Source organism: Centruroides sculpturatus, unplaced genomic scaffold, assembly GCF_000671375.1.
Source record: "Centruroides sculpturatus isolate CEXI.00-Female unplaced genomic scaffold, Cexi_2.0 scaffold517, whole genome shotgun sequence".
Lineage (NCBI taxonomy): Eukaryota > Metazoa > Arthropoda > Arachnida > Scorpiones > Buthidae > Centruroides > Centruroides sculpturatus.
Genome location: NW_019384811.1, coordinates 276,385 through 295,508, shown reverse-complemented (window position 1 = coordinate 295,508; position 19,124 = coordinate 276,385). Strand labels below are relative to the sequence as shown.

The 19,124-nt window shown below is 26.9% G+C and overlaps 1 protein-coding gene across 1 annotated transcript in view; it reads right to left on the bottom strand.

Moving 5' to 3' along the window:
- The window catches only part of LOC111629787 (disks large homolog 1-like), a 366,953-nt gene that overhangs the window by 84,826 nt on the left and 263,003 nt on the right, over positions 1–19,124 (bottom strand). Inside the window, exon 7 of the mRNA XM_023373697.1 lies at positions 10,945–10,980. Coding sequence (XP_023229465.1) covers positions 10,945–10,980 — 36 coding nt within the window. The remainder of the gene's footprint in view (positions 1–10,944; positions 10,981–19,124) is intronic.

Here is a 19,124-nt window from a genome sequence, read left to right as displayed (position 1 = left end):
AAAATATCTAAAATTTCAGCAAAATTTTACAAGATTATTCATCATTTTAGCAATTGTGATTGTGCTCACTTATTCTAAATGCCAGTACAGTTGCTATTTCACTACTGTGCTAGTGCACTCTAACATAAATTTGATACTATTTGATCAAATTTACTCAAATGAAATATTTACTTCATATTATTGAATTGCCATATTTTTGTTTAGAATGTCCTCAGACCAAAATCATAGAGCAGGACATTAAGATGTCCTGTTCTATCAACTTTTCTAGAGGTAAAATGCCAAAATGTATAAAAATAGCATTTTCCCATTTAAAGCAAGACATCTGATTATTATAAATTTATACACACATTCATTTATTGTTATCACCTTCATGAAACTTATCTAAACTAATAACATTTTAAGCAGGCTACGTAAATAAGGCTATAATTAGGGAAATTCTAGTTTTATTGAATCTGATATTAAAAGAACACGTTAAAACAAATAAAAAAAAAATGCATAACTTAAAATATATTAATTCCTTTGATACTAGTGCAAGACTGCTAATAAAATTCAAGAGTTACCATTTAGTTATGGTGACTTCTTGAACTTTACTGTCTAAAAACAGCTAATGCATAACTGAAGTAAAAAAATACCAGTCATTTAAAATACTGTATTGTAAGCAATACCATTGTTAACATTTAAAGCAGTGTTTCTTAACAGGGGTCCGCAGCCCCCTGGAGGGTCCGTAAGTTTACAGGGAGCTGCCAAATTATGCAAAATTTCCTTCAGAATATAATAAAAAGAAAATTGATGTCTAACCAAATATCGTAATGAAAAGTGAAATAAGAAAGATAAAGTTTTCATATTTAGTTTTTTTTTTTATTTATTTCTTATTTCTTCCTATATACAACTTTGTTACTACAGAAGAAATAAATGCAAATATGCTACTTACACCACAGTATTTACTTCTTTTATTTCAAAGTAATTCTAAAAAGCTATTAATGCTTGGAATTTTAAAAATAATTAGGAAAAATAATATGCTTAGTAATAGGCTTTGAAAATTTAAATGTTTTTGCAAAAGATATGCAAAATCTTCATGACAAGTTGTTAGCATCGACTTTGGATTAAATAATAGTGCATTTCTTTCTTATATTGTGTGTTTAGTTTTAATTATTTATAATCTATATATATAAAAATGGACATGTTTGTGCTTATATTTCACTCTGCAGCCAAAACTACACATTGCACATGAATGGTGTTTGTGTGTGGTAGTACCCCCCAAGTTTCCCATCATGCACTATGGTGGTTACGTCTCAATAACTATAAGGGTGTGAGAGATATGGGGTTTGAAAGTGGTTGACTTCGAACCGTTTTAAATTCGAATTTGTTATTGCATATTATAGAATGATTGTAAACGTTCCAGAAAATTGATCAAATTAAAAACAGTTCGTTTGATTCTCGGCAATTCTCATCATTCTCAGCAGTAGGTGTTAAATAACAATTACTATGGTTGTTGAAATATTGAATGTAAATAGGGTTTGCTTGCAAAATCTGCGCGAGTGAAGCCGCGGGTAACAGCCAGTTAACCCATAAAAATGAGCAAAAAACAGAAAGGAACATTAAAAAATGTTTTTAATGTAAGTAATCGCGGACCAGGACCTTCAAAAAGAAAATACAGTGAAGAAAATACTAGTGAAAGTTCCGATGATGATACAATGAAAAATGCAACAGAAAAAACTAGAAGTCCTAAAACTGAAGGTATAAAATTAAGTAACATTAAAGTTAGAAAATACGATTGTGATTATGTCAAATATGGGCTCATAAAAAATCAATTTATTATAGATAATTTAACAAATATAAATTATTATTAAAAAATGGGGGTTACAAAAAATTATGAAATATTTGGAGGGCCGCNAATCATCCAATTGAAATTTTTTTAATATCAAGTATTTTAAGAAGTTTGTTTTGTTTTCTTCAAATATTGTGTGATATGTATTTGATAAATTTTGCATACATATATGCATAATATATCAAAAAATAAAATAGAAAATAATTATGAGCAATATTTTCTGTGTCTTTCTTTAAAACTTGTATATTTTTTTGGTTTTAGTGTATATTTATCTTAAGTCTGTAATTAATTTTGTAATGTAATATACTATATGATTTGGTGGGCCACAAGTATAAAAAGGTTAAGAACCACTGATTTAAAGCACTAGTTAATACTAGTAATAATAACTGATAACTATTGTCTATTATTAGCTGCATATTGAGGCTGTGTGTGAAAAAATAGCATAAAAATGAACATTTAATTTAAGGTAATAACTAAAATTAAAACTTTGATTACAATAAGTGAAGTTTTATTACTGCATTTTAACTTAAATATTTTGGGACATGCTAAGTTTGGTAATGTTATATGACTCAACAATATCTGTAATAATAATAATAATAATAATTATAATAAATCAAGTCTACTGTATAAAACCAGTAAAAAATTGCAAACTAAGAGTTTGCAACATATAGTTTTACATAATAAAATATTAGAAAAAATCTAGGATACACAGAATATCTAATAAAATTAGGCATTTTATTATGAATTCAATTGTTGCATTATAACTATGAAATTAAATCAATATTTAATGATTATAATATTTAGGTTGATGTTACATCAATTTAATCAAATTGAACAGTAACACACAAAATACTAAAATGTAAATGATGGCTAATAATTTCAATGGAAATGAATTTATAGTTCAAAATACATCAACATTCATAGTAATTTTATCACTTACAAATAAATACAGAATAAAATTTGAAATTAAAAAATTTTTAAAAGTTATTTATTTTAGGGTTTCATAAAGTGCAATTTAATATTGTGAGAAGCATAGCATTTTCTGATTACACTTATTTAATGCTAGAGTATACAAAATTTTCTAAGTGAAAAGTAATCTGAATCTGAACAGTTTAGTATCTACATATAATTCCAATGGATTCTGATGAAGAATTTGACAGACTTGGACAGTTGAGTAGTTTACTTGGAATGCAGAATGTCATTCTGATATTCCATCAATCTAACAGCAAACCATACTAGATTTTGCCCCAATATATATAGAAAAAAAAAGAAAAAAACTTATAAAAAAAAACTTAACATTAGACTGTGATTATATCATCATCATCATTATTGCATCTTTACTTACATATTTTTCTAAGCATTGGTATATTTTTACAAATGTAATACAGTTTAGGAAATTCTGTATTATTTAACTTTAACATTTATAAGAAACATAACATGTAATTAAATTTAAAATAAAAATAAACCGTCTAACACACTAGTGTTAAATAAAAAAAATTAACTAAATAAAAACATCTCAGCTATTAAAACTTTATAAAATTATAAATAATAATTATAAGAAAATCATCTTTGATCCTATTTTATGCAATCACTTCTGAGTGTTAAACTCCATAACTTAAGATTTTACAAATACAGTAGACTCCCGAAAACTCGGCACTACGGATAACTCAGCCACACCCTGGCAGGGCAAAAAAAATCCTTAGTTAATTAATTTTCATTATAGACAGCTTTATGCCTCATAAAGTGTTTTCCTGGGGTATGTCTTATCAGGTAAATTACTGTACACTGTGTATTCATTAATTTTTATTTTCATGTAGTAATGGCTCTACCTTCATAAAGTACATACTTTTCCTTTGTTTAAAGATATTTGGGCAGTTTATTTTCAAGCAAACAATACATACAAGTATAGTACAGTATTTTCTGAGGACTCCACACTCGTACTTATTTTTTTAATGCCATTCCCGATAACCCAGCATTTTCACAAACTTGGCCACCCTTCAGTCCATATTAGGCCGAGTTTTCGAGGCTCTACTGTATTTCAATTTGCTCAATTACTCACTCTCATAATATGATTAATAAATATTGATAAATTAATGATCTTAATTAACAGTAATTTTACTCACAATTAATTAAAATCATTAAAGTATACATAATTCTGTATAATGGAATCTCAAATTTACATCATTTTATTTTATACATAAATTTACATACATACCATCATGCCCATTTCCCAGAAGGAGTGGGCAGCAGGTAAGAGAGATAGTACACAAAAAGATGTAAGTTTTTATATTAAATTCTTGTTATTTATGTATAAAATCAGTATTGTGTCATAGTTACATTGCAGAAAAAATATTTTCTAAATTTATATAGGTATTATATAAGCAAATCTTAAATTTTTAAACACATTTTCACAGTTTCAGCTTTAAGAATTTATCTATTCAAATAAATTAGCACAAAGTGTATAGTAATTACAAAAAACAAGAAATATAATGAAAAAGTATTTTAGAGTGAACACAATAAAAATATAACTGTATATAAATCAATGTAAGTGCAACTGATATTATGATTAATTACTATTTTTTTAACTTTATAAACATTAAAATTTTAAAAAACACCCTATATATTATTATTGATTATATTACATTTACAAAAATAGTAACTGGTTAAATACTTTATTTATTATTTTTTAATCCAACTCCATATTTTTCTCATTTTTACATTAATTTATTTCCTATCTACATATAGATAAAATAAATCCAATATTGTTATATGCTAAAACCACATTCTCAAAATTAAATATTAAAATAAAGTTTTTAAAATATAAAATAAACAAAAGTGAATTAAAATCAAATAAATTGACCTCATTTATAACCATCATTAACAAAGATGGAATTAATTCTAAATTACAGTAATTCCAAATCTCCAAATTCCAAAGCTGAAATTCTTAAATATTTAAATTAACCTTTTGTAAGCAGGTTTGGTTCTTACTTTACAGCCTGATAGCATGTTAATTGTGTCAAAGATATCAAAATATTTATGTATTTTATTTTGCTTTAGTTTTAGAGTAAGTTTCTTAAAATCTCCTGCATTTCTGCACCATATCATAAAAAATTAAAATTATTGTAAATTTCTTACATTTCTTTACCTTTATTTTTAATTATTTTTGGTTTTACTTATTCAATTTTATATATTATAAAAATCATCCAATTGAAATTTTTTTAATATCAAGTATTTTAAGAAGTTTGTTTTGTTTTCTTCAAATATTGTGTGATATGTATTTGATAAATTTTGCATACATATATGCATAATATATCAAAAAATAAAATAGAAAATAATTATGAGCAATATTTTCTGTGTCTTTCTTTAAAACTTGTATATTTTTTTGGTTTTAGTGTATATTTATCTTAAGTCTGTAATTAATTTTGTAATGTAATATACTATATGTATATAAACACCAAAAACATTGCTTTTAATTAGAAATTAGTATCTAGGTATATTATAACACACATAATAGAAAAGAAATTATTATTTTATATTTCATAAATATACACCATTTAATTACTTCAGTTATCAACAATTCATTAGGTAATTAACTATATAAATAAATTAAAATTTTACAAGATATATTTACCCATTTAGGTAGAAAAAATAGACTTAATACTCTCCTTAACATATTTATAAACTTATTATGAGTAATATATGAAGACAATTCAATATATTAAAAAATCTGTTGTAATCATAACATGTAATTGAAGTATCAGAGAAATTTAGTAACGAATTTTGTTCTGAATTTCAAAGATAGAAAGCAACGCAATCTTTTCCTATACACTAGATAAGGTAAATTCCACAAATAAACTGATAGCAACTATGACAACAGATCATACTTCACTGTGTTATTTTTGTCAACACTGTTATTTATATTTTTCATAAATTAATTGAAAAAATAATATTTATGAAAATACAACACGAAAATCATTACAAGTTTGTATATTTTAAAATATTTTTACAAATTATTATAAATTATGAAAGAATTTAATCATTAAAATTTATTTCAATACTTACGTATCTATCTCCACTACCTAATAATGGGGTTTGAGCCTGAAAATATAATTAAACATAATTTTATAAAGGAAAATTTATATCATATATAAAACTGTAGTGCAATGTAAAAGGATATGATAGGTATAAAATAAAATAAAATATAAAAAGATATTTTTCTGTTCTTTTAAATTTATGGTATATAGTACAAGACCAAATATCCAGAAAGCTTACAATTGGAAGTGGTCCAGATTTCTGGATTTTTCAGATTTTGAACACAGGCTAAATGTATACTTAAAATATAAAATAAATAATGGAAGTAAAGAATGAAACTGTATTTAACATATCATATGCCAGCAGTCCCACTGGAACTGGCATTTGTGCAATGTATAAACCACAGAAACCAAAACAAAGCAGTTACACAGCAAACTAAAGCTCACCAAATTCAAAACTAGCCAGTTTCAAAAATAGCTGATATTTTGGTAATACCAGATTTCTTAAAGTTGGATATTTGGTTCAGTACTGTATTTTATGATTTGATTAATTATGTCAAGAGTTTAAAATTTTTTAAAACTCATGGCATAAAATTATTTACAAAACTAAAGTAATTAAATGTATGTTAAAACATTTCTGTAATAAATATCCTCAATAAAGTAAATATTAACTTGATCTACTTGTTTAATATAACTAAAGAGTGTACTAAGAATATGAATTTAAGGATTGTGTATTACAACATTCATTTAAAATAATTTGTATATCTTCCATTATTTAAATTCCTTCAAAAAAAAAAAAAAAAAATTCAGCACACCAGTTGCTTAACTTTCCTGAATTACTCACTCTCATAATATGATTAATAAATATTGATAAATTAATGATCTTAATTAACAGTAATTTTACTCACAATTAATTAAAATCATTAAAGTATACATAATTCTGTATAATGGAATCTCAAATTTACATCATTTTATTTTATACATAAATTTACATACATACCATCATGCCCATTTCCCAGAAGGAGTGGGCAGCAGGTAAGAGAGATAGTACACAAAAAGATGTAAGTTTTTATATTAAATTCTTGTTATTTATGTATAAAATCAGTATTGTGTCATAGTTACATTGCAGAAAAAATATTTTCTAAATTTATATAGGTATTATATAAGCAAATCTTAAATTTTTAAACACATTTTCACAGTTTCAGCTTTAAGAATTTATCTATTCAAATAAATTAGCACAAAGTGTATAGTAATTACAAAAAACAAGAAATATAATGAAAAAGTATTTTAGAGTGAACACAATAAAAATATAACTGTATATAAATCAATGTAAGTGCAACTGATNGCCACAAGTATAAAAAGGTTAAGAACCACTGATTTAAAGCACTAGTTAATACTAGTAATAATAACTGATAACTATTGTCTATTATTAGCTGCATATTGAGGCTGTGTGTGAAAAAATAGCATAAAAATGAACATTTAATTTAAGGTAATAACTAAAATTAAAACTTTGATTACAATAAGTGAAGTTTTATTACTGCATTTTAACTTAAATATTTTGGGACATGCTAAGTTTGGTAATGTTATATGACTCAACAATATCTGTAATAATAATAATAATAATAATTATAATAAATCAAGTCTACTGTATAAAACCAGTAAAAAATTGCAAACTAAGAGTTTGCAACATATAGTTTTACATAATAAAATATTAGAAAAAATCTAGGATACACAGAATATCTAATAAAATTAGGCATTTTATTATGAATTCAATTGTTGCATTATAACTATGAAATTAAATCAATATTTAATGATTATAATATTTAGGTTGATGTTACATCAATTTAATCAAATTGAACAGTAACACACAAAATACTAAAATGTAAATGATGGCTAATAATTTCAATGGAAATGAATTTATAGTTCAAAATACATCAACATTCATAGTAATTTTATCACTTACAAATAAATACAGAATAAAATTTGAAATTAAAAAATTTTTAAAAGTTATTTATTTTAGGGTTTCATAAAGTGCAATTTAATATTGTGAGAAGCATAGCATTTTCTGATTACACTTATTTAATGCTAGAGTATACAAAATTTTCTAAGTGAAAAGTAATCTGAATCTGAACAGTTTAGTATCTACATATAATTCCAATGGATTCTGATGAAGAATTTGACAGACTTGGACAGTTGAGTAGTTTACTTGGAATGCAGAATGTCATTCTGATATTCCATCAATCTAACAGCAAACCATACTAGATTTTGCCCCAATATATATAGAAAAAAAAAGAAAAAAACTTATAAAAAAAAACTTAACATTAGACTGTGATTATATCATCATCATCATTATTGCATCTTTACTTACATATTTTTCTAAGCATTGGTATATTTTTACAAATGTAATACAGTTTAGGAAATTCTGTATTATTTAACTTTAACATTTATAAGAAACATAACATGTAATTAAATTTAAAATAAAAATAAACCGTCTAACACACTAGTGTTAAATAAAAAAAATTAACTAAATAAAAACATCTCAGCTATTAAAACTTTATAAAATTATAAATAATAATTATAAGAAAATCATCTTTGATCCTATTTTATGCAATCACTTCTGAGTGTTAAACTCCATAACTTAAGATTTTACAAATACAGTAGACTCCCGAAAACTCGGCACTACGGATAACTCAGCCACACCCTGGCAGGGCAAAAAAAATCCTTAGTTAATTAATTTTCATTATAGACAGCTTTATGCCTCATAAAGTGTTTTCCTGGGGTATGTCTTATCAGGTAAATTACTGTACACTGTGTATTCATTAATTTTTATTTTCATGTAGTAATGGCTCTACCTTCATAAAGTACATACTTTTCCTTTGTTTAAAGATATTTGGGCAGTTTATTTTCAAGCAAACAATACATACAAGTATAGTACAGTATTTTCTGAGGACTCCACACTCGTACTTATTTTTTTAATGCCATTCCCGATAACCCAGCATTTTCACAAACTTGGCCACCCTTCAGTCCATATTAGGCCGAGTTTTCGAGGCTCTACTGTATTTCAATTTGCTCAATTACTCACTCTCATAATATGATTAATAAATATTGATAAATTAATGATCTTAATTAACAGTAATTTTACTCACAATTAATTAAAATCATTAAAGTATACATAATTCTGTATAATGGAATCTCAAATTTACATCATTTTATTTTATACATAAATTTACATACATACCATCATGCCCATTTCCCAGAAGGAGTGGGCAGCAGGTAAGAGAGATAGTACACAAAAAGATGTAAGTTTTTATATTAAATTCTTGTTATTTATGTATAAAATCAGTATTGTGTCATAGTTACATTGCAGAAAAAATATTTTCTAAATTTATATAGGTATTATATAAGCAAATCTTAAATTTTTAAACACATTTTCACAGTTTCAGCTTTAAGAATTTATCTATTCAAATAAATTAGCACAAAGTGTATAGTAATTACAAAAAACAAGAAATATAATGAAAAAGTATTTTAGAGTGAACACAATAAAAATATAACTGTATATAAATCAATGTAAGTGCAACTGATATTATGATTAATTACTATTTTTTTAACTTTATAAACATTAAAATTTTAAAAAACACCCTATATATTATTATTGATTATATTACATTTACAAAAATAGTAACTGGTTAAATACTTTATTTATTATTTTTTAATCCAACTCCATATTTTTCTCATTTTTACATTAATTTATTTCCTATCTACATATAGATAAAATAAATCCAATATTGTTATATGCTAAAACCACATTCTCAAAATTAAATATTAAAATAAAGTTTTTAAAATATAAAATAAACAAAAGTGAATTAAAATCAAATAAATTGACCTCATTTATAACCATCATTAACAAAGATGGAATTAATTCTAAATTACAGTAATTCCAAATCTCCAAATTCCAAAGCTGAAATTCTTAAATATTTAAATTAACCTTTTGTAAGCAGGTTTGGTTCTTACTTTACAGCCTGATAGCATGTTAATTGTGTCAAAGATATCAAAATATTTATGTATTTTATTTTGCTTTAGTTTTAGAGTAAGTTTCTTAAAATCTCCTGCATTTCTGCACCATATCATAAAAAATTAAAATTATTGTAAATTTCTTACATTTCTTTACCTTTATTTTTAATTATTTTTGGTTTTACTTATTCAATTTTATATATTATAAAAATCATCCAATTGAAATTTTTTTAATATCAAGTATTTTAAGAAGTTTGTTTTGTTTTCTTCAAATATTGTGTGATATGTATTTGATAAATTTTGCATACATATATGCATAATATATCAAAAAATAAAATAGAAAATAATTATGAGCAATATTTTCTGTGTCTTTCTTTAAAACTTGTATATTTTTTTGGTTTTAGTGTATATTTATCTTAAGTCTGTAATTAATTTTGTAATGTAATATACTATATGTATATAAACACCAAAAACATTGCTTTTAATTAGAAATTAGTATCTAGGTATATTATAACACACATAATAGAAAAGAAATTATTATTTTATATTTCATAAATATACACCATTTAATTACTTCAGTTATCAACAATTCATTAGGTAATTAACTATATAAATAAATTAAAATTTTACAAGATATATTTACCCATTTAGGTAGAAAAAATAGACTTAATACTCTCCTTAACATATTTATAAACTTATTATGAGTAATATATGAAGACAATTCAATATATTAAAAAATCTGTTGTAATCATAACATGTAATTGAAGTATCAGAGAAATTTAGTAACGAATTTTGTTCTGAATTTCAAAGATAGAAAGCAACGCAATCTTTTCCTATACACTAGATAAGGTAAATTCCACAAATAAACTGATAGCAACTATGACAACAGATCATACTTCACTGTGTTATTTTTGTCAACACTGTTATTTATATTTTTCATAAATTAATTGAAAAAATAATATTTATGAAAATACAACACGAAAATCATTACAAGTTTGTATATTTTAAAATATTTTTACAAATTATTATAAATTATGAAAGAATTTAATCATTAAAATTTATTTCAATACTTACGTATCTATCTCCACTACCTAATAATGGGGTTTGAGCCTGAAAATATAATTAAACATAATTTTATAAAGGAAAATTTATATCATATATAAAACTGTAGTGCAATGTAAAAGGATATGATAGGTATAAAATAAAATAAAATATAAAAAGATATTTTTCTGTTCTTTTAAATTTATGGTATATAGTACAAGACCAAATATCCAGAAAGCTTACAATTGGAAGTGGTCCAGATTTCTGGATTTTTCAGATTTTGAACACAGGCTAAATGTATACTTAAAATATAAAATAAATAATGGAAGTAAAGAATGAAACTGTATTTAACATATCATATGCCAGCAGTCCCACTGGAACTGGCATTTGTGCAATGTATAAACCACAGAAACCAAAACAAAGCAGTTACACAGCAAACTAAAGCTCACCAAATTCAAAACTAGCCAGTTTCAAAAATAGCTGATATTTTGGTAATACCAGATTTCTTAAAGTTGGATATTTGGTTCAGTACTGTATTTTATGATTTGATTAATTATGTCAAGAGTTTAAAATTTTTTAAAACTCATGGCATAAAATTATTTACAAAACTAAAGTAATTAAATGTATGTTAAAACATTTCTGTAATAAATATCCTCAATAAAGTAAATATTAACTTGATCTACTTGTTTAATATAACTAAAGAGTGTACTAAGAATATGAATTTAAGGATTGTGTATTACAACATTCATTTAAAATAATTTGTATATCTTCCATTATTTAAATTCCTTCAAAAAAAAAAAAAAAAAATTCAGCACACCAGTTGCTTAACTTTCCTGGCAACATTTAAAATTGCATGTGTGGTTCCATCTGTTATGATATTTTATTATTAAAAACTTTTATATTTTTAATTATTATAAAATGGCAAAAAGCTTAATTTTGAGGGTAAGAATGGGTTTTATAAAAAAATTGTAAATGCTAATAATGAGTAAAATTGTCATTAAGTCTGACCTATGAGATATGACACATGAACCCTTTTACCTCCACACCCCAATGAACTTTAACCACTAATAATTTAATAACATCAATCCCCTAATACACAAATCTCTCCGAAAAATTTCAGAAATTTTTGACAAAAAGCACAGGTATTAATTATTAAGCTTCAAAGAGGGTGAACAAAATCATGCTCTCTTCACACACACTAACATCCATACATACAGAAATAAAACCCAGAAGTCTTTTGCATTTCTTGACATTGCAAGGTTCCAAGTCCAAAAATTTAAGTCTTGGTGGGTCATTTTTTGACCTATCGCTTTACCCTCTGTTATATATAACAGAGGTGAGAAAGTAGTAATTTCTATTTGGCAGGAGTATACATTATAGCTTAATATTTGATACATTTAAGAATAATCAACTTATATTCCAGCAGTATGTTTAATAAATGAACAAACTGAACAAACATTTTCAAACAACAATAGTGTTCATCATCAGGTTACAAATGCTGATAAATTTAAATAACAATTTGAACAATTCAAATTAAAAAAAATATTCATAAGAACAGTTGATAAGCAGGAATATTGAAAATACTGAAAAGTTTGTCACTGACCAACCAGTAAAATGATTAGCATAAAGAAAAAGTGAAAATTCGGGAAAGTTACAAATATTTAAGAAAATAAAATTATTTTTTTTAGTATTAAGAAACAATCATTGCACTTAAAAGAAAATTCAAATATACAATTGAATATTTGGATTATTTCACATCAATAACATTTTCAGACTATTATTGAAAACATTAATTAATTAAATATCTAAATATAATTCTTAAATATCAGTTCAATATAATTTAAAATAAATTTTAATTATTCAAAAACTTAATGTCTACAGATTATTTATGAAAAATATAAAATTTATTACTTTATTTTATGAGCATTTTATTTAATTCAGTTAAAAATAGTTATAAAAAAATAATTTAGAAGACTACTGTTCAATACAATTTGTAGTATACACAGCCAATTATTTGAAGGGAAAAAGGAGGAAAGTTACACGAATCATTGTGAAGTCTCAATTGTCTTCATAACAAAACAGTCTTAAATCATGACTAACTTTTAAAACTTATGTGAAGCACTTACTGAAAACTGAAGTTATATGTGAAGGTTAACTTAGATTAGTATTCATACAAACAGTTTATAAAATATTAAAACTAGTAATTATGTTTTAGAATATTTGTAAAACATAATTGCTAATCTTTGTCAAATTCAAACTATCAATTCAGCTTAAAAATACATTTGTTGTATTACTATTTATTATTTTTTCAAGTTCTTAAATCATCTTCAGATAAAAGAATAACTTTATAAATCTTTCTCAGTAAACTACATTTTTAAGTGTTTTGATTTTTTATATAAAAAAAATAATAAAATAAATACAAACGAAAAATACATAATAATGAAGAAATTAATAGAATATAAATTATTTAAATAATAAAAAAAATGGCCCAAAATTTTTTCTAAAATATTTATTTATATGTTAAAATAGTGTAAATAAATGATAAAAAAATTAAGTATGACTAAAGAATTATTTAAGCTAATTTAGATTATTTCTTTAGTAAAACCAAAGACTGCAGTCATACATACAATATTTTTAGTACTATCTTTAGAAAGATAATTAACAAATATCCAAAAGATATTTGTTATTTCTATTTCAATTTATGTGATATAAAATGTTTGTGTTCTTTTAAATGTATTGAAAGTTTAAATTTTGTTGAATAGAAAGATAATATAAACTTATGTTTATTCTAATAGAAATAAGTATATTCTTACCAGTTTCAAAATTGATATTCCTTGAGGAAATCATGGGTATACAAGTCAGGGAGCAGGGAAGGCAACTTCTCTCCCAAATTTGGGGAAAATAGTGAGGAAAATTTGAGCAAAGAAAGAATAAAAGAAAAAACATTGCAGAGAAAAACATTAACGAATTATGAGCAGAAGAACTATTTATAGAAATGCTAGAGAGGAATATGATCAACAAAATAACAAGAGAATTCATAATCTCTATGGAGTTACACTTTATTTGGCAAAAAACAAAAATGTAAAAATGTATTTAATCACTATAATAATATTTCTTTATTTTAAAGACACGAACTGTCTAGACTTTATAACCACAAAAAAGTATGAAATTAACAAAAAGTCAATAAGAAATACAGCATTCAGTTTTCTGTTAATCTAGAAATATTTAGATTTTTCAAGAGTGAATATTGTTTATCCTAAATTCTAGCAAATATCAAGTTGGTTATTAAAATGCAATTCATAACATACACAAAGCCACAAAATACACAAAATACAAAATATATTTTTGATTATATTTTAAAATGCTTTATTTTCATATTCATTTTGAGCTTAATATTAATAATATGAAATTAGTATATTTTATGTTTTACAATTATTACTTACATTAAATCATAAAATTTTTAAAAGTATATTATTATATTAAAATATATATACATAAATAAAGAAACAGTAATTATGTACAATAATTAACAACTTATATTATGTAATATTTTTTGTGTTGTATTAAGTTTTGATTATTTTATGAATTTATTATTAAAGTATGGGGCATCATCCTACATTAATCTGACAATTTGGAGCTTTGAATCTGAAAAAAATTTGAGACAGTCACTAAATATACAGTACATAAAAATGAAATGACATTATAAACACTCACAAAATTACTAGAATGAAAAAAAGCACTAGAATAAGCTAAAATGCAAATATATATATATATATATTTGTACTGTATGTATGTATGTATTAGTGATGTGCCTAATATCCGAGGAAAAAAAATCTGTATCCTTATCCGTTACTTTTTAGCGGATCTTTAACGGATCTTTTATCTTAATGAATTTTATTACTTATATGAAATTTTAAAGATAGGTAGCAATAAAATACTAATAACTTCAATTCAAATCTCTTTTTATTTCTTAAAATCACATATTTGGCACATTCATATTGCAAAAATTTTATCATGCAAAAATCATTTACTATTGTAAAATATTTCTATATTACACTGCTAAACTTTTTTGTCGACATTGTTTTATTTTAATTTAACTCAACACTCTCCAAAAATACAAACATAATCTATGCTATCCCGTTTCACACTAAACTATAAACAAAAATATGCGCAGTACAAGTCAAAACATGTCATGTTACTAATGCAAAGAATCAACTATCAGTCAAAGGTCACACGCACCGGCACCGACTGAGTACGAAAGTTGAGATCTGTATCCGTATCCGCGGATATACATTTTTAACGATCTGGCACATAACTAGTATGTATATAATTTTAATCTTATCTTTTATTGCTGCTTACTGAATAAGCCAAAAAATACATGTAATCAAGAAATGCTTTTGTTCTGAATCAGATCATCATCAGTTTAACCAGTAATGGATGGAATATGAAAAATGTCCTAAAACTCAAATTTAAGACCAAAATCAAAAAACAATAATGCATGTGATATGGACTAAATACAAAATGAGTGTGTATCATTCTAGCCATTGTATGTAGCCAGTTAATGTAAGTAAAGACAAAATTGTAAGTGGCAAATGGCAAAGTACTGTTAGTTATATGACAGATTTAGTTCATTTGTCGCTTAGTCTTTTAATTAGATTTTCCCAACTCCAAGTGCTCAGGGTGTCTGCCCATCTATCATCTAGGTTGACAGAATCTTGGTAATTAATGACATCAAAGTATTTACCTAAAATATAAATAAAACATTATTTGGCATAATAATAATAATGGTATGTGAATCAGTCTTCTGAGCACAATAGGTATGTCCCAACTTACTATGGCATCTTTCATTAGTGCCCATTAAGTGAGTCTGTGCTGTTTTAAAGTTCTTAGTATATAAATCATAGTGTTCTCTAACTCTTGAGTCTATTGACCTGTATGTGGTACAGTACCTACATAGAAGAAATCCTTATCTTCACTTTTAGCAAGATGACATGTATGTCCACTATTTTGGTTTTTTCTACTGCTTTTCTATCGTATCTGAGTAGTTGCATAATGATAGGTAGCTCTAGATTATGAGCTAAATGCTATTCAACTTTGCATATGATACCAAAACAGTTAATGCCTGTAAACAATGAATCTATTAGTCAATTATTGGACCTGTTCTCCTACAGTTGGGATCTTGCACAAATTCTTGTTAGACCCTGTACACACTAGGCGTTTTTCAACGCGCGTTTTGCGAGCGCTTTTAAACGCGCGTTTTGCGAGCGCTTTTAAACGCGCGTTTTGCGAGCGCTTATAAGAACCAAGAGTTCTATGTAGCCGTACACACTCAAAAGCCAAGCGCGCGTTAAACGCGCGTTTTGCGAGCGCTTATAGATTTTTGTTAAAACGCGCGTTTTGCGAGCGCTTTACGGGCGCTTTGAGATATATGTGCTGCCATGTTACCGTACATGCGATCGCGCGTTTTGCGGGCGTCAGCCGAGCGCTTTGAGATATATGTGCTGAAATGGAGAACGATCATTTCGATACTGATCTATTTATTGATGAAATCTAAAAGAGACCAACCATCGTCAAAGGATTTTATAGATATTTTAAAAGAATTAAAAAACTTGAATTTATTTTGTCTTAGTTTTGGATACAACGTCGCAAACATTTCATGCGTCAGTCTATCTCGTAATATTGGGTGCACCCAAAATTCTCTTTGCCTCCGCCGTCGTCTTTTATAGCGACGATAGTGGAGCCACACACAAGCAATCACTTCCACATCCATTTCCAAACCGAGCCAGTGCGCACGCTCCGCTAAACGCTCGTCAAACGCCGAGCTAACGCGCGTTTAACGCGCATTAGCTCGGCGTTTTACGAGCGTTTAACGCGCGTTGAAAAACGCCTAGTGTGTACAGGGCCTTAAACGCTCGTTTAAAAGCGCGCGTTTAACGCGCGTTGAAAAACGCCTAGTGTGTACAGGGCCTTAGTAAAACAGCTTTTAATTAAGCAATTTATCACACTGTGTAGGAACAATGGAAAAGTGCCAATTGAAAAATTAATTTAATTACATAGTACAGGCAAGGAAGACTGCGAAATCTCCCTGTTTAGTAGGGTGCTAAAGACAGCCAATTTGGCATCTGGCTAAGTTAAGTATAATGCACATAGGAACCGACACTGTCAGGCTTCCAAAAAACTTTTACATAGTATTGGGTATCTGAAACAAATATGACAAGATTCAAAACATTTACTTTTGTATTAATGGCTTTGTTCCTTTCTAGGATAATGCCTACTATCCTAAATATAATAGACTATAATGTCAAGCTATCATCTTTCCAAAGGATGAGCAAATAATCTACATATCTGCAGATAAACTTATATTTAAACTTATTTCAGGGGCTTCAACCCATGTTACTGCTAAGTCTGCTATGTTGCTAGACACTGAGGAGATTACAGTCACTACCATTTCTTGCTTACAATACTTGTCACCTGCATGTGTAGTAGATCAATTAGATTCAATGATTAGAATTGGAAAGAACTAGCTAGCTCTAAGCAATTTGCAATTATTTTGTGTTTATCTCTAATTAATGCTTTCTTGTTAAATCCGACACCTCTTCCTAGAGTAACAACAGCTTCTATCTTAATGAAGGGATATAGACTACCATATTCTACCATACGAGGGGGACCCCCAAAAACCGAACTGAGAGCGCGCTGCCATTCATAGACATAGTAGAGAGTTCTCCCGTTACATGGGGTTAGTACCTTCACGAAACAGCTGTGCAAATGGTGTCAGTTTGTAGGTTTACGTTTGAGCGTAGTGTTGTGTTTCTCTTACTGTTATTTTGTTCTGCCTGCAAAGATCTAGGCATCCTTCAACATCTCAAAATGATAAAACGTTGAAAAAATTCGCTAAAAAACTGTTAAGACATCTGCAAAAGGATGTGCGAAGGAAACGCCTGGGACTTTGGCAATCAGGTGACTGGTTCCTTCATCACAACAACACCCCCGCACACATGGCCTTACAAGTGACCCACTATTTGGCCTCTCGGGGATAGCCTGTCGTTCCCACCCTCCATATTCACCAGACCTAGTCCCGTGCGACTTTTTTCTGTTTCCGAGAATGAAGAAAAATCTAAAAGGGAAGCGTTTTGATGATGTGAAGGCGGTAAAAACAGCTTTGCTAAGGGCACTGGATGATATCAAGGTTGAAGAGTTCCAGAGATGCTTCAAACATGGGGAAAAAGACTTGACAAGTCAATCACATCTAATGGAGAGTACTTTGAAGGTGACTGAAGGAATTTTGTAAAAAAGTTAATAAATAAAGTTTTTATACAAAAAATCCGTTTTTTTTTTTTGGGTCCCCCATGTAACTGTAAGGTCATTTTGGACTTATGTTAATCCTGGATAATGCAAGAGATGACATTCAAAGGACTGAAAACAGTGTACAATGAGTTAACCCTAACTCAGCAGTAAGGAAAATATGTAATGCATGCTTCATAATGATAGTCTTTTCCAAGATAGACTTAAGAGGCCAGGCTGAATTATGGATTTCAATCATGCTGAATAATCTGGAAGCATAAACATTTTAACTACCTGATACATTGCAATAACACACCTCCAACTGACGTATATCATCAGGCTATAATTTGGTAATAATAATTATAAATTACTAATGAATTTGACCCTAGAGGGAGGTGTTACGTGGACAGGATCCTAGAGATGGTGCCTAATACCTCCCTCTAGGGTCAAATTCATTAGTAATTTATAATTATTATTACAGTGGTACCTCATGATATGAACGCCCCAGCATACGAAATTTTCAGGATACGACATGAAATTCGAACATATTTTTGCTCCACGATACAAACAAAAACTCCCATACGACGTTACATTAGTTCGCAGTGCTATTTTTTATTCACTTTTGTTCATTGGTCTCAGTCCACGTTTTGCTTCATCGTGGAAGGATCTCGCTCGATAAAGGAAATCTTGAGGTATTATCAGAAAGTGGCTGATTTTATTGAAAAGAAACATCCCAAAAAGGTTTACACTAGCTGTATTGCTGCTCAGAGTAATGACATTTGCCTAAGTAATTTTAGAAACATTTTAAAAACTAGGCAAAGCCAAACCTCTTTGGATAGATATTTTACCAAGCGACCTCTATCCAGTGAAAGTGCTGGTGGAAGTGAAGGAAAGAAGGCAAAAAGCAGTGAATTTAAAAATATATATATAAA